The following is a 24898-nucleotide window of genomic DNA, read 5'->3' as shown; positions in this document are numbered from 1 at the left end:
AAGGCAACTTTCAACCACTTTTATTTAGTAAAAGTACTTCACCCAATAAAATCTCTCCCACCGGCCATAGGCACATCAGTCACACTCCAGGATTTTAACTCCTAGAACAGATTGGGGTGTGAGGTCTCGCATTTCTCTTTGAAAATGAAGGAGTAACTGTAATAGGATTAGCAACCAAATTCAGTTTCGCCCCCACTAGACTGGTGACACACAAACCCCGTTCCCTCCTCCCTGGTTTGAGGGGCTGTGTTCATTCCGTTCTGTGAGATGACCTGGAGTAGCAGATAGAGAAGATGTTCATTCAGTTCCCTGTAATTTCTAGATTATACCATCTTGGTTTATTTCTATACTGCCCCCCCCCCCCAACCACACACCTCTTGTCTCTGATATTTCTCTCATACACTTTCATAAGATTTTATTTGGGAGTAGGGGGAGAAATATAACTCCCAAGGAGCACTGTGGAATCTTAAGAATAAACCGTCATGTTTTGGAACAATAACTCCACAAAGGTAGGGAGCCAACATTCAGCAAAAGAAAACAATAATACATTTCAGCTGTTTCTTCCTGTCTTCTTCCTCTTCCCACCCTTTTTTCTGGAGAAAGAGAAACTGCTAACTCCATGCCTACAAGACGCCCTTATTCACTGGGTGTCTCTGTTGTAGAACAGATAGAACAGAATGAGGGGTTATATTCCCCAGAGCTCCCCCTTGAGAAACTCCTACAGAAGGGTTACTCTGCCCACTAGTGTTGCCTCTATTTTCTGATCATCCCCAGTCTGAGCTGAAGAAATGGAGGCAGCAGGCAGAGGCAATGTGTCTAAAACCTGGTGGCCTCCAGTGACATCCAACTTGAAGGGACGGGCTGTCATCTAAAAGCCAGCCAACTTACTATGCTTTTTGGTGTGGGACTTGGCAGGGTGGTCTTGCTCCTTTTTCATATCAGGTGACTCTGCTAAAGAGAAAAATGGGAGCTGTTTAATTGAACTATTTCTTTCTATTATCATTTTCATTATTTCATCCACTTGTTTAACCAATATTTATTGAGCACCTACTACAAACCTAGCACACTTCCAGTTTGTAGTAGTGACCAAAACAAAACTAAGATAGGATATATGCTATGGAGAAAAATATTGCAGGGTAAGAACTGGGAATAGATATATGGAGATGGGGCTAATTTGCAATTTAATATAAGGTAGTGGTTACAGAAGAGCTTTGCGATAGGGGACCAGAAGTGTGGGGGGAAATCACAGCCATGTAGCGAGCTTGTGCAAGAATGAGAACAGTAAGTACAAAGGCACTGAGGTCAGTGTGTGGTGATATGTCCACAGAGCAGCAGGAAGCCCGTGTGACTGTGAGCAGGGGGCAGAGGGGAGGAGCTGAGGCGCAGCCCATTGAGGCTTTGTGGGATTTTAGGATTTTAGCTTTTATTCTGAGAGCACTGGAAAGCCATTGAAGGATTTAGGCCATTGAAAAGGTGTTTTTTTGTATTTTTTTTTTCATAATACAAAAATGTAAACACTTATAACAAAGAAAGATGGCTTTTAAACCAAAGGAGTGTCTTTTTGGCATGCAAAGTTACATTTTAATGAGCCGGACAAAGAGGCCATTGACTGGCCTGGGCTCAGTGCAGAGGGCCACCATGGACTATGGAAACATAGATTAGTTTAACAAATGACTCATTATGGTAACCCTTGTGACTATCACCAAAGAGATGACAGAGGCAGATTTGTGAAATGAAATTTCTTGAAAAGAAAACTAAACAATCTAGCAGTGTGTGTGTGTGTGTGTGTGTGTGTGTGTACGCACTTTGGGTGTCAGGAGGACCAAGGCAGATCTTTTTTTTTTTAAGCGAGAGAGAAAGAAAGAGAGATAAAGATAGAGAGAAAGAGAGAGAGAAAGAGAGAAGGGAGAGAGATGAGAGGCACCAACTTGTAGTTGTGTCACTTTAGCTGTTCATTCATTACTCCTCATACTTACCTTGACCAAGGGGCATCAGCTGAGCCAGTGACCCCTTGCTTTAGCCAATGACCTTGGGCTCAAGCCAGCGACCTTGGGCTTCAAGCCAGTGACCATGGAATCATGTTGATGATCCCATGCTCTAGCCAGCAACCCCACACTCAAGCTGGAAAGCCTGCACTCAAACCAATGACTTCAGGGCTTCAGACCTGGGACCTCAGCATCCCAGTTCGATGCTCTATCCACTAGGCCACCACCAGTCAGAAACCAAGGCAGATCTTAACAAAAAAATCACAGAATCAAAAAGCCACCAATTTTAATCAGAGTAGTCCCTAAACACAAGCCAGCTTTGTTAAGAAACTGGGCCAGTAAAATGCATCTCTTCTGTGTGCTTTCTAATCTAGGTTCACTAACCCAGATGTGGCCTTCAAGGGCATTTCAGACTGATGGAAAATATATGTGAAGGGAGAGAATCTCTAGCATTCATTTCATTGTCAAGAGTGGTCCATTATTCAAAAATGTTTGAATAACTATCAGCTCCTGATTTAAATGGTTAAGATGAACAGCTACTGTTTATTGAGCACTTACGCTGTACCAGGCATGAAGCTAGGCACTTTACATGCATCACTCTATTTAATTCACACAGTAACCCTATGAGGTAGGTATTATTATGGTCCAAAGTTTACAGCTATGCAGGAGCTGAGACACAGAGAAGTAGGATGACTTGTCTAAAATCAGAGCCTAAGAGTACAGCCATGATATGAACACGGCCAGTTGGAACTCAGAGGTTTTACTCCTAACCAACATTCTATGCTATTTTTTAAGTTGGTCTCACATAACAGATTCTATGAAAGTCTTCTCTGCCAGGAATCAGGTCCAGTTCCATAATGCCCTGGTTAGTGGTAAAAGCAATTCCAATTTGATGATTTTGTATTTCCCAATATGCATGGACACATTTGCCTATCTGATCACCCAGCTCGTCATGACTTGGCACTCCAGCAGTTTCTCTGAAAGCCATGGCAAGATGGGGGAGAGAGAATTAATAACATGTGGTTAGAAAATAAACCTCTTGTTCTGGTTAAGAATTTCTTCCCTGAAATTGTCAGCAAGAGACCTGCACCTGACAGGGTTCTCTGAAATCTAGAAGGACACATTCACAGGAAATGCAAGGAGACTTCACTCTCTCTCTCTCTGTAGGTTTCAGGGTTAGGTTGCAACATCCCATCAGGATGTGACAATATTGCAACAGGCCTGGCACTCACTCCGGTTTCCAAGTGATACATCACTCTGACAGGGCCACGTTGTTCTTCAGACAAAGAGTGGCATTTACCTAGCAGGCCACAAGCAAAGCTCATCATAAATGGCAGCCAGGAGGGACACAGGGCCATTGCTACAAAGCCAGGGTTGAATTTAGAAAAACGCTGTGCCTCCCAATTTATTGGCCCTAATCATTGTGTATGGGTTACAAGCTGATGTAAAATCAATTATTTGGCAGTTAAGGTAACTTTGTGAATAAGATAGAGACCTTAAACCCTCTCCCCCCCAAAATGCATATATTGTCCACTTGTGAAAATCTGTAAGCAATTTCAGGAGTTTGTGGCTCTCTAACAAGTCCATGGACTCCAGATTAAAAACTCCTAGACCAGATAGACTATGAGGGAATTTTCTGTTTGAGACGTCAGCCATCCAGTTTAGGAGGGACCAAATTTAAAAGAATAATAATAACAACAACAGTAGTAATAATAATAATAATAATAAGAAGAAGAAGAAGAAGAAGAAGAAGAAGAAGAAGAATACCTTGCCAGAATCGTGGTAGCACAGTGGATGGAGCATCAACCTGGGATGCTAAGGTCCCAGGTTCAAAACACCAAGGTTATCGGTTTGAGCATGGGCTCATCTGGCTTGAGTGGGGGCTCAACAGCTTGAGCATGGGGTCACCGACTAAAGCCTGGGGTCATCAACATGATTACATGGTCGCTGGCTTGAGCTAGGGGTCACTGGTTTGGCTGGAGTCCCCGGTGAAGGCACATATGAGAAGTACTCAATGAACAATTAAAGTGACGCAACTATGAGTTGATGCTTCTCATCTTTCTACCTTCCTGTCTCTCTCTCTCTCAAAAAAAATAAAAAATCCCCAAATAAAAATGTTTACACCACCAAATGGAGCAATATATAGGAAACTAACTTCTTCCAGCCTCCTTGTCCTGTCCCCAATGTGTGCGGTCAAGCTGTGCAATCACTGACCTGCCTTAGCACCAAAATCTTTTCATTTGAAACCTCCCTAAAATATGATGCCCTCTCTCCTTCTGGTCTTCCCCTCACACCCAAATAAAAGTCAGAAGCTTTGAAGGCAGCCATGTGGTTAAGTGATTCATGCTTATAAAAGAATGGCTTGCTCTGGGGAAGTGGTCCAGCTTGGCTTTCCCTCACTGGGCTCCCAGGCACCTGAGGCCAAGGTCTGGTCAGGGCAGAAGCAGCACGAAGCCACAGGTTTATGATGCGAGTGCCAGATCATGACTTCAGCTAAGCTGCTTCACCAGAAGCAAAGATTAGAAGCATTTGCATATATGATTCAGCTGTGAGCCATCTCTTGACGGGATATACAAATTTCAGTGTTATAATAGACTGTGCCACCCTAGCTTTAGGCTCAGCAAGTCAGTGAATAAACACATCGAGCCTGAGTTGGCGTGATTGGCTCGAGGTCTATCGGGCAGATCAGGAACACTGCGGCGGCCATTTTATGAAATGGGCAGATGGCAGAGCAATCAAAACAAAACCTGCCTCCCCACCTGCGTTTATCACAGAGGGCATCAGTTTACATTGGGCCTCGCCTTCGCGCAGCTTGTAGCTTGCATTAAAACATAGAAAGATATTTAACTGCATCCAGTGTAATGGAAACTTGCAAGGTAAAGACTCAGACAGGTGACAAGTCTTTTTTTTGGGGGGGGGGTTCTGGTCCCATCTAATAAACACTAAACTATATGGAAAGGAGCTGACTGATACAGGGCTGTAATTAAATATCCAACCAGAGGGCTGTAATTCCAAAGAATTTGCCAACCCCTGACATTCAATTGATTCTTTCAGTAATAATTCTAATAGAGGGCCTGAATTGATTATCCCACAATTGTGGGATAGGAATGAGGGATAGGGGGTCAAGGATTAGGGGCGATAATGTGGAACAGATATGTAAAGGTCATTTTAAGAAAGACTTTTTAAAATCAGAATAGGTGGACTTAAGAGATTGTGAGTTTTCTGTTACTGCAAATATGAGAGCAGGAACTAGCCTATAAGGCTCCTACAGATTCTGAGATTCTAGAAATCAAGCTACAGAAGAGAGAACAGTGGCGTGGTTGTGAGGATAGCAGAGCTGTGACTCTGACTTTCGGGTTTCCTAGATCAATGGTCGGCACACTCATTAGTCAACAGAGCCAAATATCAAAAGTACAACAATTGAAATTTCTTTTGAGAGCCAAATTTTTTAAACTGAAACTACATAGGTAGGTACATTGTTATTAACTTAATTAGGGTACTCCTAAGCTGGCCTTTGCGCCCGCACTCAAGGGGCCAAAGAGCTGCATGTGGCTCGCGAGCTGCAGTTTGGCAACCAAGGTCCTAGGTGTCTCAAGATCTAATAACCCCTCAGGAAGTGTCTCAGGAAGTGGTTGGTTCCACTTTACTTTTAGTTGGAATTTTTGCCATCAACCAAAGATCCAACCGGAAGCAGGTGGGAGGTGACACCTTAGAAGTGTGAGAGGAAGTCAGAGGGTGAGCAAGTGGCTGGTTTCCCCAGCTCTGAAAACCTTGCTCCTGACTGGGTGGCCACGATTGCCACAGAAATTTTACCTTGATTGGCTCAGTTCCCCCAGAAGGGCAAATCCACGGCAGAGCCTTTCCTCTGTTGGATCTGTTCCCTAATTTCAGCAAGTACTTAGTGACACATAGTGTGGGTCACTGAGCAAGGGCTGGGGACGATAGAGAAATGAATTGGCCTCAGTGCTTAACCTCAATTCCAGAATCATTTACACTGGATCCCAGCCCTGTCTCATTCGAGGGGCTTGACCTGAACAAAACCTCAAACCAAAGCTTCATTATTTCAGTTCTCAAAATCAGAGCAAAAAAAAAAGAGGAAGAAAAGAGAGGACTATTGTTTGATTTTGTGCTTTTCTTCACAAATACTCATTTAAATTCCAGTTCTGAAGTTGTCCCAAATACAATTCCAGGAGAAGAGCAATTCACTTGTCACAAGTCTAAGCTCCATATCATAGACCCAAACAGATAACAAGTTCACACCCAGATCAAGGGTCAACATGAAGCCCTCTATTCATGTCCCTAAAGCACCCTTTCCTACATGGTACATGACAATGTACCTATTTGTAGAAGGAAGGGGGATATAATCTGAAAGCCCCTCTCCCAGCCTCCTAGCAGACCAACCTTCTCACTCCATGCAACCTGACTTGAGTCCTGGATAGCCCCCAGGTTTACTCAGTCTTAACCAAATACAACTAATGTGAACATAATTCAAAAGAGTGTAGGCTGTCTGACTGATTGGAGAGTCCTGATGAGCCACCAGGTCAGACTTCAAAAACTGACCTAACAATGTGATTTCCGGAGTTCTGAAAATGTCCACTTGCTTCCCCGCCTCCCCAAGGACCACGGCCACAGCCTCACAGACCTCTGAATGCAACTGTTAGACATTCTTTCTCTAAAGCCAAAAAGAGTTTGTCGAAAATTAAATATCGCCTTCTTCCCCCATAAGTATATTCAAGTATGAATAATTTTATTAGATAATTTCCCGAGAGCAAATTTTTGTTGAAAAGAGTTTTTTGTTATCACAAGAGAGAAACTTGGTTTCATAGGAGACAAACACTCTTTCTGGAGGCACCCAGACTGGTCATGTTTCATGTACAAATATTAGCTCAAAAGCAGATCTTTTATAAATAGTAACACCATCCTTTCATAACCTTTTAATGAAAAAGACTCCAGCAAAGTGGAAATCTAGGATGCTGGTAATTGTCATTAATGCTCAGGAAGCACTTGCATGGGCACACTTAGCCTGCGATGTCAGGACAACTTACCTACAGGAAGGTGACTGGTGGTTGTCATGGAGATCTGGGCCCGACAGAAAGTTTTGCTGTCCAACAAATCTGCAGCAGTGGTGAAAAGATAAAAGACATTGAGAGCCCCCTCCTGACAACATAACTTTTTGGCTATTAGAATAGCCAAATAAAAATGCAAAAGGTCATGAAGTGCTGGGGAGTTAGTTACCTACTGTGCTACCATAGCTGGTGTCGTATAAATAGTTTTCTTCTTTCCAGGTGTTCAGGATGGAAGGGTCTACAAAGGATAGAACATGAGAATGGTCAGCAGTGATCATTCCTGAGGGAAGAATTCACTTTTTCTAACTGACTGCTCATCAGAAAGGCATGCGACCAAAGAGGGGATCCCTAGAGAGAAAGAATACAATTCTACTTCAGCTACATGCTACTTTATAATAATGTTGCCCCGTGTTCTTCCCAGTGTCCTGGGGAATGGACTTTGTTATAGTTTCAGCCATGTGTCCTACACCTGTTGCATTTGGGGTTAAGTTGTAACTGGGAGATCCGGTCCTAGACCAATGCTTCAGTTTCCGGGGCGTTTTCTCAGTCTGTACACGGTAGGGAGTGCTTGGCGGTGTCTTGCACCCTACTATATAATGATCAGAATATTTTTTACACTAGAAAAAATTGTTAGGAGCAAATAAATTCATGATTAATAAGCATCTTTTTTTTTTTTTTAAGTAATATGTCTCTGAGAAAATTAATGATGTTTCTGTCAGAAAACCCATTTTATCGTTGTGTCTTCATTGCTTCAATCCAGAACGATCTCCCTCACTTTGGGTGACAATCCCATCCCTCTAAGATTTCTCCAATTAGCTTAAGGAGCAACAAAAAAATTCTCAAAACGCAAATCCAGCAAACAACTTTTAAAAGTAGGACCCCATTGCCTCATCTTGCAAAAGTATCTCTCTCTCTCTCTCTCTCTCTTTCTCTCTCTCTCTCTCTCTCTCTCTCTCTTTCTCAGCAAGCACAGCTCACTCTGATTGACTCTTCAGATTTCAGCGTCAAAGGACACTCTCCTCCACCTACCGCAAATGAAGCCCCACGCCTACACACCCCCCACATCTGGGTCTCCAACAGCATTTTCTTCCCTGGCTGGCCAGGAGCAGTGAGACCTGGCAAGGTCTGTCACCTGTCCCCACCAGGAACTTCCCGCTTTCTTCTCTTCACAGATCAAGGCTGCCCTCGGCTCGCCTCCTACCCAGATTCTGAATTTCAGGGCCGGGTGGTAAGCCACTGGCCGAGTTTCATTTTGTTTTTACAACATAAAAGGTATAAAACCTGAGTCACTGGCTAAGTCCTCTTGTTTACGACACAGGGATTTAGCTGGTATTTTAACTAATAGCTACGTGTTTGGGCACCCCAAGCCCAATCTCTTGGGGTTACACCCTGTCTCCTTGTTGGGTCACTTTGTACACCTGTTGTTGTCTCTGAAAACAAACTGAACCAAAGGGTTTGGGGGTGTTGGCCCCTCTGTGAGCCTCCTCTCCCCGCCTCCCTGGGCGGACCTTCTTCTCCACCTTTTGTCTTAGCTTTTCTGAACTGGCAACACAAGAATGTCTGGATGGTCAAGGAGGAATTATCAAGTTATTTGGGACCTCTCCATACCATTGTGGCAATGGTGGGGCTATCGGTCGGGTCACTGTGAGGGTGGGGCACACTATCTCTGCTAAATCCTGTGTTTGCCTCTAAGCCAGTCAGAACCATAAAGCACAGGCCATCAAGGTAACCCAGCCCTTGGTCTGTGGGGGGAAGGGCAGGGCTAGGAAAAGCTAATTAACATGCTTAGCAGCTATTGTTTTTTTCTTTAATAATGGTAGACTACCCCCCTTATAAAAGAGCAAATAACTGCATGAGGCCAATTTAGGCTCCAAGTGACTCATGAATCACCCTCAGGTGAAATTCTGCCCTTAGTGACTGGCACGCAACCCTCAGCGGCAAACTTAGGCGGCGCTCATGGCTCGCAGGCTCGCTGATGAGGACAGGGGGAGCAGCCCCGGAGGGTGGCAGCTGCGGTTTCATCATGGCCAGGAGACTTTGGGGGACCTGTGTAGCTCTCCTTAGACTGAGAGGCCATAGGCCAGCGTTATGAGTGGTGAAAGGCCACAGAGCACAATTCCTCCAGGCGGTCGCTGCCTCCTGCAAGTCTCCAGGGGAGACAGAAAGTCCCCGGGAGAGAGATTGGGATGGAGGAAGAAGAACAAAAATGAATGTAGATACTGAGGGACTTCAGACACCACTCAGAGCCCAGAATCATCTTTTCTCTTACCGTGTACTAAAGGCAGGAGTTGGCTCCATTGCTGCCTTTGATATTCTTACAGAATCTCCAGGAGCCCCTTAGAAACTACGATAAGTACAACATCAGCTCTGCATCTTCCTTTGTTTTGAGGGAGGAGGAGGGAGTCATCGACTCCCCTTTTCTATCCCCTTGCTTCTCCTAACTTAGCCACGTCCCGTGACTCTTTGTGGTGAGAAGGAGGCCTCCTTAGACTCTGAATTTTCCCCCGGCTCCTGGACTGGAGCCTGCATGACGTCCTGACCAGTTGTAAGAAGCAGAGAAGTGTGGGCAGAATTAGTCTCACCCTCGGTCTACAAATCAGAACTAATTGGCAGGCACTGGTCCCGAGCACATGGGATGAAGCTCATGGAGGGTGGCCCATTGGAGACAGCCAAGCAAGAGGTGTTCCTGGGTTTCCTGCTAAAACGCTGGCTCTGTCCTGCTCCCTCACTCCCTCGCACTCCCTCCCGGGGTCCTCTGTGTCTGCTACTACTCACCCGTTTGTTCAGTCTTGACAATGACGTTGTGTGCAGACTGGAACAGGTCACTGCTGCACTGGCCTGGAAAGGACAGATGGGAAAGTCAGAGCGGGCCCACATGGCACCAATACTTAAGGATGGAGCTGGCATCCTGGAAGAGCTCCTGCCAACCCCACTGCCTGGTCGCCTCTGTTTGCTTATGTGAGGGGCTTCCCTCTCTGCGTCTACAAACTCGAGCTTGAACCTCCTGGCCCAGAGACTCAGTAGCTCTGGCACCCACATCAGACAGAATTACTTGGCTGTGTAGAGGGAAGGCATCCAGGATGGTGGACAGAGAAGTCAGAAGGCCAGTTTTCCACTCACTACCAACTGCAAGGCACTTCACCTTCTTGACTCTTGGTGTCCTCATCTGTAAATTTCAGGGATTCAACTAGATAAAGTCATTATTAGATGACACCTAAGGTGCTTTCCCATACTAAGGCATGATATGAAATAAAAACAAAAATACAAGGAAAGCCATTTTCATTTAACTGGCTTTTTTCTTCTTTGATTGTAAATGTAATCAAATCCATTTTGACTTGATCCATTCTATGAGGTATATCTGCATAAGGCAGTGGTTCTTCCCTTCTCATGCCTTGCAGCTCGTCTCTAGATGGGTCATACATAAAAGTGAATTTACACATATAAAGAGATCTCGTATATTTTTCTTCCCCAACCAGATTATAAATATCTCAGAAGCAGGAGTAATGCCTTTAACCTCTCTGACCTTCAGTTGTCCCTTCTGTAAAATGGATACAGTATTTATTTTTTCCTAAATTCATTAACTGAATCAATTCACTTAGCGAGCCTAGTATATGTAAACACTTAATAACTGTAAGTTAATAGAATGTCTACAAAAAGGCAAACAACAAATCAAAGGTGAGAAATCTAGTCCTTGGGCACTGACAGAGGCACCAGCAGCATCTAGTGGGGCCAAACAAGGCACGAAGGTCAAAGGTGAAGGGTCAGAGATGGAAAGTCAGATCCAGGACTCCCTACCTTAGGCTTCAATCAAGGCAAAGCTTTAAAGGACTGAATTTAATTGGAGATGGGGAGGTCAATATTTTTAATTCCTCAAGTGTAAGTCTGCTCTTTCTGAAGATTCCTGGGGGTTACTTATAGAGCCTTGTTTGGTATGGTCCTAGTAAAAGAAAAATGTGTGATCACCTCTGTGAAGTGGGTGGGAAGAAGGGAGTGTCCAGGAGCCGAGTGAGATCATCCAAAATGGCCATTACTGCACCAGCTCTGGGACAGGCTCTGGGTCCCCCTCAGCATTGATGGCAGCTGTCAGGGTCTGAATATGTTTCATAGCCCTGGAGCTCATGCTTTCCAAAGCCCCAGGTTTCTACACAGAGGTTCGGCTGAGACAGACTTGCTTGTTCTGCTGTGAACTGGTCAGCTCACTTCTTATATACCAGTGCTTTCCAAAGTAGCCATCGTTCTCAGAAAAGCTGGATTTTTTAGAGCCGTTATTAGGGCAATTTTATGCCAGCGTCAAAGACATTCTGCAAGATGGTTCGTCTGTTCAACCATGTCTCACAAGCCGGTATAGAATGTGTGTGTGTTCGTGTATAAACTATCACAATGACAGCATTTAATGCCTGTCTGGGTGCAATGGGAACCTTGAAAGAGAGACATTTGGAGCTCTAAGGACAGCACCAACTCTAGAAATCACTGCAGGAACACCCTGCATGTGTCCAGACCACTAGCTCTAACCCCCTGTTTTTATTAGTCAACAGAATTTTTAAGAATCTGCTAAAATATTGTAAGTCTTCTCCCCTTCTCTCCCAAAACACAAGCATAGATTTAATTTTGCATATCCCCTTACCATCTTAGTTTTCATCTTAAGAACCTAGGTCTAGAAGTCTAAAAAAAAATAGCCATGATGATCTTAAGCAAGTAATTGGGAAGTAAACTATCAAACTCTGTTTACAAGGCAGAGAAGAAAAGGTTTTTTCTGAGAGTGAGCAAGTATTCTGTGAATACCTCTCCTTAACCAGAGGAGAGAATTAAATTGCAGTGGGTTTGTATGGGATTGGACACACCTCACAGCCTAGGTTTCATGCCTGTTCTCTCATACTTCCCTGTCTTGGAAACAGTAATTTGGAGGTGAGACCATCCTTTGATGTCCCTGACTAGGAGCCCTGCTGGCTGCTGTCTCTGCTCTTCTCAGCCGGTTGCTAGAGAGAGAGGGAGAGAGATAGTCACCGTTCCACTTGAGATGCTGCAGGTTGCTGTACAGGAGCTGCCCCGCCGTCCCTGCCGCCCGGATGAACTCCTGCAAACTCATGTTGCACAGGTGCTCGCCGTTGATGTCAAACTCCTGAAAGGGGATGCAGCTGGCGTCCAGCTGGTTGGTGTCCAGGAGGTGTTGGAGCCAATCCCACACCTGGTACTTGGTCCAATACTGAGGATGGATTTCATGCCACTGGCTTCCAAAAAACCCACTGGAAACTGCAAAACAGGAGGCGGTTCTGTGAGTAACCCGTGGTTGTTCCTGGGCGCGATCCCAGGCACTGGAGCGCACCGCTGCTACCAGATGTCACGAGGAACACAACCACAGTCCCTGTGCACTGCTGCGGGTTCATGGCATGGGCTCTGGAGACGAGGCTCTAGGAAATGTGGCTTTTTTCCCCGTTGTGGGGACCAGTCGTTCAGCCTCCGTGCATCTGGACGCTGTCCTTAGTATAAAATACCCCTGGGGGCTGGATGAGGACATGAGACCTGAGATACTCTGAGCCCATGAGCTCATTCCCCAAAGTACCACAAAAGCCAAAGCATTGCTACAGTTTCGGCAACTTATTAGCTACCATTCATGCCCACATAGTTCTCTTGCTCTCTTCTTCCTCCTTTCTCTCTCCCATATTTTCCTCTCTCTTACACACACATTACACATACATGCCACAAATTCAGACTATTTTCAGCCAAAAATGGGACCTGAGAGTAAAGATTTTTTTCTTTTCGGTGACGCCTTTGCTTCTCCCCAGGTGGCTCCAGGTTACTCATCGGCTAACTGTGCTGATCTACGCCTGCCCCACACTGGTTATCATAGCTACTACGGGGTCCTATCCTTACTCAGTTACCTTCAGTCGCTTTTCACTGAAATTAAGTACGAAACTGCCAAGCCATGTGTTGAAGCCCTCGACTGGCTATTTATTCATCAAGTGACCTATGACTTTTGCTTTTTTTTTCTATGTTGTCCTTTCAGCCCAGCTTATATTCTACCAATCACTCCCTGCTGAATTCCTACACAGCTTTCAAACTATGACCCCCCCCAAAGTCGTCGCCAATTCCCAGCTTACTGTGAGGGCTGCTGCCCTCTGAACCCCCAGGAGACGTGGCGGGTATTTCTCCTAGTCTCCTAGTGGTTTTTGTCATCCTCTGTTTTGTTTTGTTTTAGGAGTATCTAAGTACTGTCTCAACCTCCTTCATAAATTGTATGCTCGAGGTCATGGACCCTGTCTCACCCATCTTTGTATCACCTATAAAAACTACATTAGAGGCTTTGCCATCTCACGTGCACTCTATAGATTTCTTGGGTGGAATTTGTTGCTGAAGAAGAAATAAAGTGGGAGCCTGGAAGAGACGTGAGGTGCATGCACAAGATGGTTAATTCAATCCCAGTGAAGAAGAAATGTTCACTCAAGCCAATGAAATTTGCTAAACTTAATGTGGGCTAACCACCTGTGTATGGTTACTACCTCATGCTCACTTCAGAGAACATCACAAAGTCAGTCTAAAGTCCTGGGGGATGGAGAAGAGAAAACCAGCCTCTGGGAGCATGTGACCGGGCTGAGAGGTCCCTTGTAAGCAGAGATCAAGAGGGAAATAACTCTCTTTTGGAAATTTGAGTGGCAGGAGGAAGAGGAATACACTGTTGCAGCCCACCAAGCTAAAGCAGGGGAAACCTAACTGAACAGGGCCCACAGACATCCCCATAGACTCAAGCACGGACCAATAGAGGAATGCATTGCACAAGAAAACTGTCCCTTCCTGGAGGGAAGGGGGAAGGCGTTGGGGGAAGGGGGAAAGTGGGGGGGGGGTGAGGGGAACACGGGGGTAGAGGGAGATATATTCGGTGGGACACTTGAATCTATGTAAACACAATAAACTAAAATCATAGATGATAGATAGATAGATAGATAGATAGATGATAGATAGAAAACTGTCCCTAAATTTTGCTTCAAGGTCATGATAGATCAGTACTTCTCAAATGCTAAGGTAATTATGAATCACCAGGGATTGTTGTTCAATCGCAGATTCTGAATCCACAGATCTGAGTGAGACCTGAGTTTCTGCATTCCTAACAAGCTTCCACGAGAAGAGGAGGAGGAGGAGGAGGATGGTCTGTGGATACTGTCTGAGTTGCAAGAAGCTACGGAACTCTTGAAGATGGGATTCCCATAATACCCATGACCTAGCCCTCAACGCCTCCAGGGGAGAGGCTGAAGGGGAAATGTTTCCAACCCAATCTTACTTTCACTCACCCTTTCAGAATCCATCCACTGTTTCCAGACCTCAGAATTACTAAGACCAGGAGGCCGAGCTGATGTAGGCACGAGACTGCTTTGGGTAGTTCCTGCCACTCACAGTGTATACTTTACTCCTCATACCTCACAGCCAGACAACCGCAGCCCCTAACCCTCAGCTCGGACCCTGAAGGGCAAGCCAGTGGTAGAGAGGAATAGGGTCGAGGGTTGGGACAATCTCATCCAAAAATTTAATTACATAGAAATATTTCCAAATATATAGACACACAGAGCTTAGACTGGGTGTTTCCATTTCCTTTCCATGTTGGAGGTCTCACAGCTGTTTAAGGATGGTATGTATTTTTTATGCTTCCATGAATCTTCTCTTTTTCTAAAATAACTGTGTTACTATGACCGGGCCACTCTGGGAGTGCAAACAAGGGTTGATAACTCTCAATGAGCCAACCACCGGCCTGGAATGATGTCTTCTCTCAACTTCACCCGATCCAGGTTAAAGACTAGTTCCTGATGGAGCAGCCTATCAGGCCTTGTAAGAACCAGGGAACTGTGTATAAAGCTGACCAGGGAATTCTCCCCACTAGCCCATGGATTCATCAGATTCACGGAATTTCAGGAGAAACCCTGAAAGTCCTATGAGTTCAGCTCTTCTCTGTCATTCAGCTGACTTCCCCAGCCCATCAATCATGACCAGGAGTTGGGGTTTTTTTGAGGCCTCTGGAAATTAAGAAAGTAAAAGCGGCACCTAAATTCTACTCTCTGCTGAGCACATTGTCCTGGCTTTCTCCGAAGCAAATAGGAAGACAGCTGCCTTCATTGAAGATCCAGGGCTCTGGGGATGCCAAAGACTTTCCATTTTCCAGTCCGAAGAACTTTCCTGCTCTATTTAGAATCCTACTTTGATGTCCCCACAGGCAATTGGAGGCCAGCAACAGAAAATGTCACTGCCCAGAAAAGGGAGCAGTTTGGTGGGACTGGTGACGAAGGAGGGGCAGGTCACCTGCGCAGCTTTCAGCCACGTTCGGCTGGGTTCTGGTTGAGAGGCGGAGCTGCGCACGGACCAGCTGCACAGTGGAGGGCTTAATCCTCCCATTACCCTCCCACTCCTTCTCGGCTTCTGCTCACCCCCTGGCCGCTTCCGTTTGTTAGGGGAGTCAGAACAGCAGAGTCCAGGGGGAGCAGATCGGCAGCAGAAGCGGGGTAGGGGAGGACCCAGGGCTTCTCAAAGACACAGCAGTCCGCCTAAACTGGATGCCTTCCCAATGGGGTGTGGGGCCCTGATTCAGCAACAACTCTATTCACTTCCGCTTTTACAGTAAGCCACGGGCTTGGTCGCCAAACCCTCTATAAGCCCCACCACCCACCCCCTCCCTCTTCTAATCAATAGGTTCTAGATTAAAGCACTAAAGCAAGGCACACGGTCTCATAACCAATCTTCTCTCCCCCTACAAAGGTAGGTCACTGGAACATGAACTAGAAAGATGAAGCTGCTATAACCCTTTTCTCCTCAAATCCCATGCTTCCGCACAATGCAGCCTCATGCAAGCACACGCCCTTCTCTCCAATCCTATCTTGATGTCCTAGGCCAAACACTGTTCCAAGCTTCAACAGGCAGCCTTCCCTTTGGACATCTCTTCCACAACCCTTTCTTCTAGGTTTCCACCCAGAACCTGGAATCTTGGGAAAAAAACAACGAAATATATCAAATGGGCTTCAGTCGGGAGCACCGGGCTCTAAAGAGAACACCAGCATGAAAAGTTTTCTTCATTCCCATGGCTCCCCACACCTCCTGCTGTACTTTTCAAGCCTAATGAGAGCGAGGCAAAAATCCCCATGGGGCATGACACCCACTCAGCCTGCTTACCATTGCACAGGGGGTAGCTGTCTGTCCAGGCTGTCTGCGGTTGAAGGAGGTTGTTGCTGGGGTTGAGATTCATTACACCACTTCCTTCCAGAATCATGATCTGTAAGGTGATCAAACAGCCCCTTCAGTCAGTGCCTCTTGGACAAACGTCATGTTGAGAGTACAGGTCATCAACTTAATTTAGGGAGACAGAAAAAGAAGAACGTGTCCTCCCAACCATAGCCCACAAAGCACGTTGCCACGGCCCTTTCAGTAAAAGCAAAACTCATTGGCAATTAAAATTTTCCAGGTTCGGTTTTCATATGCATGAGGCAAGTTTTTACAGCCACCCATTCATAAATGAATAATCTCTGATCGGGAATGGAATGGAGGGAAAATGCAATACCTGCTCACAAGGCACGTCTGGCCAGCAGCCAAGTCTTTCTTTCTTTCTTTCTCTTTTTTTTAAAAATAAAAGTGAAAATGCCCAAGAGATTTTGTTCAAAGTGAAATTACAAGCAATGAAGATCCAAGCTGGTAGTAGTAGCACAGACCCGGCACCTGGGCAGGGACTCTGAAATCAGACAATTCCAGGTCCTAGCACACCGGGGCAGCCCCTCACCCGGGCACCCAGCAAGTGTCTCCAGCAAAGATATCTGCCATGGGGCGGGCTGGGATCCAAGGGCCTTGCTCATATTTGACCTACAACTCCTGCAGTATCTGGTTTCCATGAGAATATCAGGAGTCAACTGGTTTCCCTAACAAGATACCGCCCCTCCTCTACCTACCTCGTAAAAATTCTGACTCTTTCTCTCGCAGACCTGGAGAATGACGCAAGCTTCAAAGCTGACCCAAAGGTAACTTACTCAGTCTGAGGGGTCCGTTTTCACAGTAAAGGACCCAGGAGAAAAGTCTGTCTTTCATGGGCTTGCTTGAATTTTTTAAATAATGTAAACATTTTATACTGCCCAAATTCTTGCTTCAATTGTCCAACACCTGTAATGCCCCCCTCCCTGAAGCCAAGCACCCCCACCTTTTAGACTCCAGCCCCATTGGAATGAACGTTCAGTCATTCAAAAGAACAGCCTTGTTTTCAGAAGGTGCTTGAACATTACCGAGGATTTATAAAGGTAATCGCATTTCCAAAAATGTTGGGGTAGGTAGAAAAAGCTAGCTTTACTAGCAGCAGATCATAGAAATCTTTCTGGCTGTTGTGGGGGAATCTTGCATCCTTAAGTGTCCCCAGTATCCCCAGGATCAAAGTGCCCACCCAGAGTAGTCCCAGCCCTCATAAACCCTTTTCCTGATTTAGCAACTGCTCCTCTGGTTCTGTGGAGGGCCTGACAGGGGCCTGGACAAGGAGTAAAAATTCATTTATGTATTTGTTAGTCAACGAAAATGTATTAGCCCTATCATAGGCTGGGTACTGTGTTAGGTACTGAGGACAGAGCAGTGATTAAGAGTTCAATCAGGCTAGACAGAAACCTTTATGATGATTGCTAATATCATCATCATGGCTGTTTGGCAAAAATTGGACTTGAAGCCAGCCTAAGGAGAAGGTAGGAAAGGAAAGACAGGGTGGGAATGGTGAACATCGCCACAGAAGGGACCACCGCGTGATAAGACGAGAGAACTGGGTTCTGCGGGGTCAACCCTGTGTAAGAAGAGTTTCCAAGCCAGAAAGAGCTGGGGTTGAGTCTAAGCTCTACCACTAATGAGCTAAAGTTAGTGCTAATTCTGACAAGTCAGTAACCTCTCTGAACCCCAGTTTCCTTATATGCAAAATGCAGATTGTCATACTTAACCATGGGCATTGATGGGAGATTAAATGAGTTTCTACACCTTAAGCACTTGGCACAAAATAGGGCATGGCTCATATAACAGCAGGTGTTACTATGAGGAGAGTCACAACCTCTTTGAATAACCTGAACCAGAAACAACCGTGGGCCTCAGTTTCCCCACACAAACACCTAAAGAAGGTGACTTAAATCATTTTTAAGTTGCTTTCCAGAAACCTCTTTGATTCTTACCCTCAGAGAAGGAAAAACCAATGTAAGTCAACGCTTTTTCTCCTTTTCACAATAACTGGGCTCCTACCCCATCCAGCTCTTTAGAACAACCGCCCTAAAGCTAGGAAATCAGATGAGGGACTTCAAGGGAAAAGAACACCTCTCAGTCCCTGGAGGGGGTGGCTTGGGAAGGGAAGGGGCATGGCCAGTCTCCTGTTTGCTCAAGGCTGGGTTTGTTCTTCGCCAAAATTTGCTCAAGCAGTAAAAAGGTTACTGTTTAACCCTGAAAGGGCTGAAGCTCAGAGCCCAGCCCATCTGCAGGGAGGAATAGGCCCTCCAGGCTGGGGGGGGGGGGGGGGGGTAGGGAGGGAAGACTTCCCTGAAACTCTTTCACAAGGCTTTGCCTGTAGGGTTATTTCTAAGTGGCTATTTCAGTGGAACTAAGGCCTGCTCTGGCCAATTCTGAGTCTTTGGTTGACTCAGAATTTTTGCTCAGCACTTCCCAAAATGAAACCCCAGATGGCAGAGTGAGGTAAGGGCTAAGGACCCTGGCTTTGGAGTTGGAAAGATATGGCCCCAGATCCTCGCTTCCCCTGATTACTGTGTGTGATCTTGAGACACTTCCAAGTCTGTTTAGCCAAAAACTTTCCGGTGTTCACTTTCCCCACCTGTAAAATGGGAACAATACCGACACTCAAAATACTATGAGACTCCGATGAGGTTGTGCAGGGAGAGAACTTAGTGGATAGTAAAAAAGAATTCAATAGATATCACAGGACAATGTGGGCTGGTTCTCCCCATGTGACCTAATTCCCGCAAGCCCCTTTCCTCAGAGCAGGACATCATTTCTGGCCATGACCCTTTGGAGCCATCCAGAACTGCTCAGCCCGCAGAGGAGCCTCGGGGACCGCAAGGTGGCGGCTGTCCTGGCCAACCCCGGGGGCTGGCGCGAGCACTGCTCCCTGCTGGCACCCCTCTCCTAGGGAAAGCAGCCGGCACAGTGAGGGGCCCTTTTTTACAGGGGGCAGTAAATGGTTACTCCTCATAAAAGAGTTTATGTGGCTTAACCCTTGGTGAGTCAGAGTTCACTCGAGCTTACCCAGGCTTGCGAGAAAAGAAGGTCAGTGTCTCTAGCCCAGCGTGGCATTGCAGGAACAGTGCCCTCAGGATGGGCACAGAAGGCCCCGGGCTCACGTAGCCCCACCAGACTCTGGGGCCTAGTTCTTCAGGTATAAAATGGTGACATGTGCTACCCCCCCCCCAACAGCCTCAGAGCACTGTGGTGAAGACCAAATGAGATAATGGGTAATAAATGTGACCTGAGAATTGTAAAAAAAAAAAAAAAAAAAAAAGGCATTATTATAACCAACTCACCCACGCTCCCTTTACTAATACGGAATTTCTATGGTACCTAGTGATTACTTTATGGGGTATAAAAAGCAATCCTTTTAATTTAAAAGTAGGGGGATTATTTAACGCTCTTCTATAAGCTTCCTACTTTAGCTTCAGCATAGTATTTATTATTTCCCACCAAACACAAACAAACAAACAAAACAGCAAAGCGTCAGGATATGAACTAGAGATTTAGAATCTCTGAAGCCTGGCTAAGCATTCAGGCTCCATGTGACCCTGAGAATGTTAACTTTTCTGAGCCTCAATTTCTTCCTTGGTTTAAAAGGGGGAGTCAGGAGAAACGCTGATGTCCTCTAAGCTTAAGGACTGCACTGGAAGGTAAATAGTGTCGGGGTTCCGGCCGCCACACACCAGCCTCAACAGAAATCGCTTTCCTTTCCCTTTTTGTAAACATCAGTCCTCAAGGTATTTCTCTAACACATTTTACTTTTTCCAGGACTGAAGAAGTAAATGCAGAGCCTAAGTAAGAATGATTTCACCCTTTCAGGCAAAAGCAAGCTGGAAAAGGGCTACCCTCTCTTCGCTTCAGCTCAAGGGGGAATTCTGGGGGTGGTCTTCAGCCATGTGCGTGGAGCAAAAAGCAGTTTCTCAGCTTCTGCGTGTCTGGTATTTGGGGCCAGGATGGTTTTTTCGTTGCAGAGTCATCTAGTGCATTGCAGGATGTTTAGCTGCATCCCTGGCCTCTAGCCACTAGATTCTAGCAACAGCAACTCCCTCAAAAAAAATGTCCCCTGGAGCCTGATCACCCCCACCCCACCCCCCACTCAGCTGAGAATACTGGTTAACAGTAGAACCTATGGAAGTGACAACTCTGACTTTGATCTTGCTAGCGTGGTGACCTTGGGCTCTTCCCTACCCTTTGTGAGCGGCTCTATGCTCTCTTGGGAAACAGGTGTGGCATTAGCACCTACCACCTAGGCTTGTGGGAGGATTCAATGACATAAAGGACAGTGAGGTCCCAGTCCAGTGCCTGGTACAGACCAAGTCATTGCGTCCTAAGGGGAGGTTTAGGAAAATGCCCTGGATTTGAAGGCCAACTCTGTCTATTCCCACTCTGGACTCTGGGAATATAGACAAAATGGTTGCTTAGGTTGTTAAAATACTGCATGCCCACACACAAACTGGAAATTGTATTTCAAACCCAAAGACTGAAAGGCAATGTGCATGATCCAGGGGTTTTTTGTTTGTTTTTTTTATCTACAATTTCTTATCTCCCTTCATGTATAGAAAAAAAAAATGGGAAGGAACAGTAATTGACTCCAGGCCTTCATTAATCGTCTAGACTTTTATATTGATCAAGATGTCACCCTCTGTGCAAGTTTCTAAGACAGACACTTTTGGAGACAGACATCTACGATTCATTGGAAGCCGAGGAACCATACATGCTACCCAGCAGACAACAGTGCAGACGAGAACCTCGCTCTCGACTTCCAGCCTATTCAATCTGAGGCAGCGACTGCCCTGCCAATGATGGGCCGCTAGGGTTTGGCCCATTAAAACTCGTTTTTGCAGAGGCAGCATCGTGCGTGCTGGGGTGGCCCCACCCGCACCGTGGTGTGAGAGGTAGGCCACTTTCTGCTCCCCACTTTGTTAATGGGCGGTTTCAGGTTAAACACAAAGTCCCACACAGCCCTAAATTGCTAAGGACTTGGACTACTGTGCCACCCACGTGCACAGACAATCCAACACCCTGTGCCCGCCCCTCCTCTAGGTCTTTATCACAGGTACATGCTCTTCCAGCCCCAGCGTGACCACCACTGCTCCTGGGGGCAGGGCGACAGGACACTGGGCCTGACCTTACAGTTTCAGTCTCTCACATTTTGGCTGTGGCTCAGCGGCACAAACAGGAGAGGGTGATCCTGGCAGCAGAGACGGAATCTCCCTGATGTCTGAGTTGAAGGCACAGATTCAAGGAGAATGGAGCTTCAAACCCAGCTTGGTGTTGCTGTGCTTCTCCACGGCAGAGTGAGAGCCAGCTGGCTGCGTGTGCCTTTGGGAAGCACTGCCGTCTCTAAAGCCTCTGTTTCTCCGTAGGACAGAAAGCAGTGGAGAGGTGGAGTTGATGTGTGGATTCAACGAGAAGGTCGGCAAAAGCCTCAGCATATTAGCTCAGGCCAGCCAGGTGTCAAGAAATTTAGCTATTGTGACAGGGACGGCCCTCAAGTCTCTCTTGAAAATGTCTTGGTTGGATTTGGGGACATTCTTGGAGCCAGGGGGAACTCAGAGGAAGGATGGTATAATGGTTGGTAACTCCAGACAGGCGTCAGACAGCCACCATTCAAGTCCTGCCTGGCTTTGCTAATTTACTAAAGGGGTAGGTTTGGGCAAGTAATTCAGCTTCTCTGGGCCTCAGTTTCCTCATTTATAAAACGGAGAGGATAGGAAAAGGGTTGTTGAAAGATAAAATGAGAGGATACTTGTAAAATGCATAGAAAAGTGTTTGATACATAGGAAGTACTTGAAAATTTTAGCTGGTTCTTATAATTACACTTGTTATTTATTACGTTGCTACTGTGTTATTGGATCTCCAAGGAGGAAATTGAGGGCCAAGTTCATGTCAAGCGAGGCCTCTCCCCTCTTCCACCTACGCAGTCTTCTCCAATTCTGGCTCGCTGGCACAGCAGAGCCCAGAGCGGGATGTCCTGCCTCCCCACCCCCATTCTGGGCTGCTCTGTGGATGTAGCATTAGGCTGAGCCATGAACAGCATCTCCCAGCCGTTGCTCACGGAGATGTGCTGTCTTTGTGGGCATGGTCCCTGCTCGAGGCACTGAAAGCCATCCCTGCTGCTCCCGTCCCTCCCACAAGGCCCACTGTGCCGGAGGTTGCCGGGAGCAGTGGGCGCCACACCTCCACAGGCATGGAGATCACCCTGGGTTGCACTCCCACACGCAACGGCTGGTTTGCAGGTGCAAAGGAGAGTGTCGTGTCTGAAATGACAGCCCCTGCCAGAGAACGACCAGACGTTTTCTTTATCCTACATGGTCCCTTAGCACAAGCAATGCTCAGTCACTCCAAGGAATAGGGTCTGGGATTTGACCTGATAGGGACTAAAACAAGCAAGGGAAGGAGGCACGGCTGGGACTCCGACAGGGAGCTGGAGCCCAACCCAGGAGGTTATGCCCAGTCTCAGGACTTGTATCAAGGCCAAGGACTGCTCGTTTGGCCTTTCCTCTTAAATACCCAATGAGAGCTTCCAGCAGAGATAAACACAGCCCCGCTCGGGCTTGTTCAGCGGGAGTCAATGTCTTTTGCTCCAGGGTGGGGTTACTGAGACCTAGGACTGAATGCTGTAAAAATAATAAGAAGAATAATAACTAGACTATGGTATCTAGAGCTTACTAAACTCTTAATGTGTGAGGTCTGTACTAATAGTTTTAAATGCATTATCTCTGTTGAGACTCACAATAACTCTATAAGGCTAATATTATGTCATTTCACAGATGGCCAGTCTGAGGCTCAGAGAGGCTAGGGAATGTGTCCAAGGTCAGACAGCTTAGCAAGAATTAGAGTTAGAAGAGAGTTCAAACTCGGACTGTCTAGCAGCAAATCCCTCCAAGTGTAGCCACTTTCTGCTGAGGAGAAGGTATTTTCCCAAGAAAAACATTGCCCTTAAGTCCAACTCAGCCTCACCGCCACCTGCCTTCCACACAGGCACGGCTTCCTCCCTCTGCGCTCGGGGCCTCGCACCTTTATCCAGCTTCTCCAAGATAGTAACATTCTCTGGCCCATTCAATCATCCAGGGACCCTGATTGAGACCCTCTTTCCTTCTCACCAGAACAATTTAAGATTTTATTTATTCATTTTAGATAGAAGAGAGAGAGAGAGAGAGAGAGAGAGAGAGAGAGAAGGGAGAGAGCAGGAAGCATCAACTCCCAGATGTGCCTTGACCGGGCAAGCCCAGAGTTTCGAACCAGCAACCTCAGTGTTTCAAGTCGATGCTTTATCCACTGCGCCACCACAGGTCAGGCCATCACCAGAACAATTTAAAACCATTTCTCTATCCAATATATCCAAGAGCTCCTTTCAGGATGAAAAAATAGAAAACTGCCTTTATTTTGCCTCTTCCATAATAATGTTCGGGTAGGGCTATGTCAGTGGTTCCAAAGCTGGGCCCATTTAATTCATGACACTCCTTTAGTTATTAAAATAGGTCTATACATATATATATATATCAGTACACACATATAGACCTATACATACACACATATGTACGCATGCGTGCATACAGGATGAGACAAAAGTAGATTTACAATTGTTCATATGGAAAATAAAATAATAATACAAGAATAAATTGTTTCACATACTCACAATTGTAAACCTACTTTTGCTCTACCTTGAACACAGATATACTATAAATAATTCCTCTATGACTCAATAATTTGTTTGATTTTATATTTCGGAGATAAACTGATCTGTCATTATTTGTGCTTTATCTGAATTAGACTGCAAGCCCAAAATCACAGTTTGCCTCCTGCCGCAAAGGTAATGATATCTTGGGATCTCTAAGGGTTACAGAGCAGATTTTAAGCAGGGCTTGTGCCTGTGTTCTCTGTCCCCAACCCCAGGGGTTTAGAAGTCAAAGCCATGGTCTCTCATCCTCCTAGCTCTTTCATTCATTCAACCACATCATCCCCAATCTGCCGGGGAGGTGGCTGGCATGTGGGTAATTTTACTCCTCAAACCAAAAGAGAAATTAGGCATTTTAAATAGTTACTTTGGCGATGAAAGCGATACCCAGACCCTTCTCGGCCCTTAAAGTTACAGCAGGTGAATTTGAAGCATTTGCCTTAAGAATGTTGCAACAGCTCACTGACTTCCTGTTTCAGTATGACTATCATCTCAAAAGAACTACATTCCCAAATAGGGAAGAGAAAAACTCACATTGATGTGAAATCTAACTGAATGTAATACAGACAATAATTCATGTTTTTCAACTGAATCAAAATGTGAATCAAGCTGGGGGAATGTATTTGATCCTCTCGGGATTACATCACAAGTAATTTCATAACCTTGTAATGTGTTTTGAAGCAGACACTTCACGCTCCCAGGGGCAATATCTGAAGTATTATTCCTGGACTTTCGAGCGTTTTCATGAGCAATGATGCAGTCTAGGGAGGCCAAGTGTCGATCCTTTATAGATAGACTGTACTGACTGTAAGCCATTTGGAAACATACATATTATGCTGATCTTTATCACTCTTGGTGCCAGACTGAGACAAGACGCAGATATTGACAGTGGACAGGCACCAAAGTTGATTGAAAGACAAGATTACCTTATAGGACCTCGAGAGCTTTTA

At 45.9% G+C, this 24898-nt stretch overlaps 1 protein-coding gene across 2 annotated transcripts in view; it reads right to left on the bottom strand.

Annotated features, from left to right (window-relative positions):
• EHF (ETS homologous factor) overlaps positions 1-24898 on the bottom strand; it is a 43012-nt gene that overhangs the window by 5420 nt on the left and 12694 nt on the right. The window contains exons 2-7 of one of the 2 annotated variants that reach the window (XM_066251258.1): positions 16199-16298; positions 12056-12301; positions 9827-9889; positions 7221-7289; positions 7031-7099; positions 889-951 (exon numbers count right to left, since the gene is read on the bottom strand). In XM_066251258.1, the coding sequence (XP_066107355.1) occupies positions 889-951; positions 7031-7099; positions 7221-7289; positions 9827-9889; positions 12056-12301; positions 16199-16295 (607 nt within the window). In that variant the 5' untranslated portion in view covers positions 16296-16298. The remainder of the gene's footprint in view (positions 1-888; positions 952-7030; positions 7100-7220; positions 7290-9826; positions 9890-12055; positions 12302-16198; positions 16299-24898) is intronic. The other variant, XM_066251259.1, reaches the window with a different exon arrangement.

This window comes from Saccopteryx bilineata, chromosome 1, assembly GCF_036850765.1.
Source record: "Saccopteryx bilineata isolate mSacBil1 chromosome 1, mSacBil1_pri_phased_curated, whole genome shotgun sequence".
NCBI lineage: Eukaryota > Metazoa > Chordata > Mammalia > Chiroptera > Emballonuridae > Saccopteryx > Saccopteryx bilineata.
This window is presented reverse-complemented; position numbering and strand designations above follow the sequence as displayed.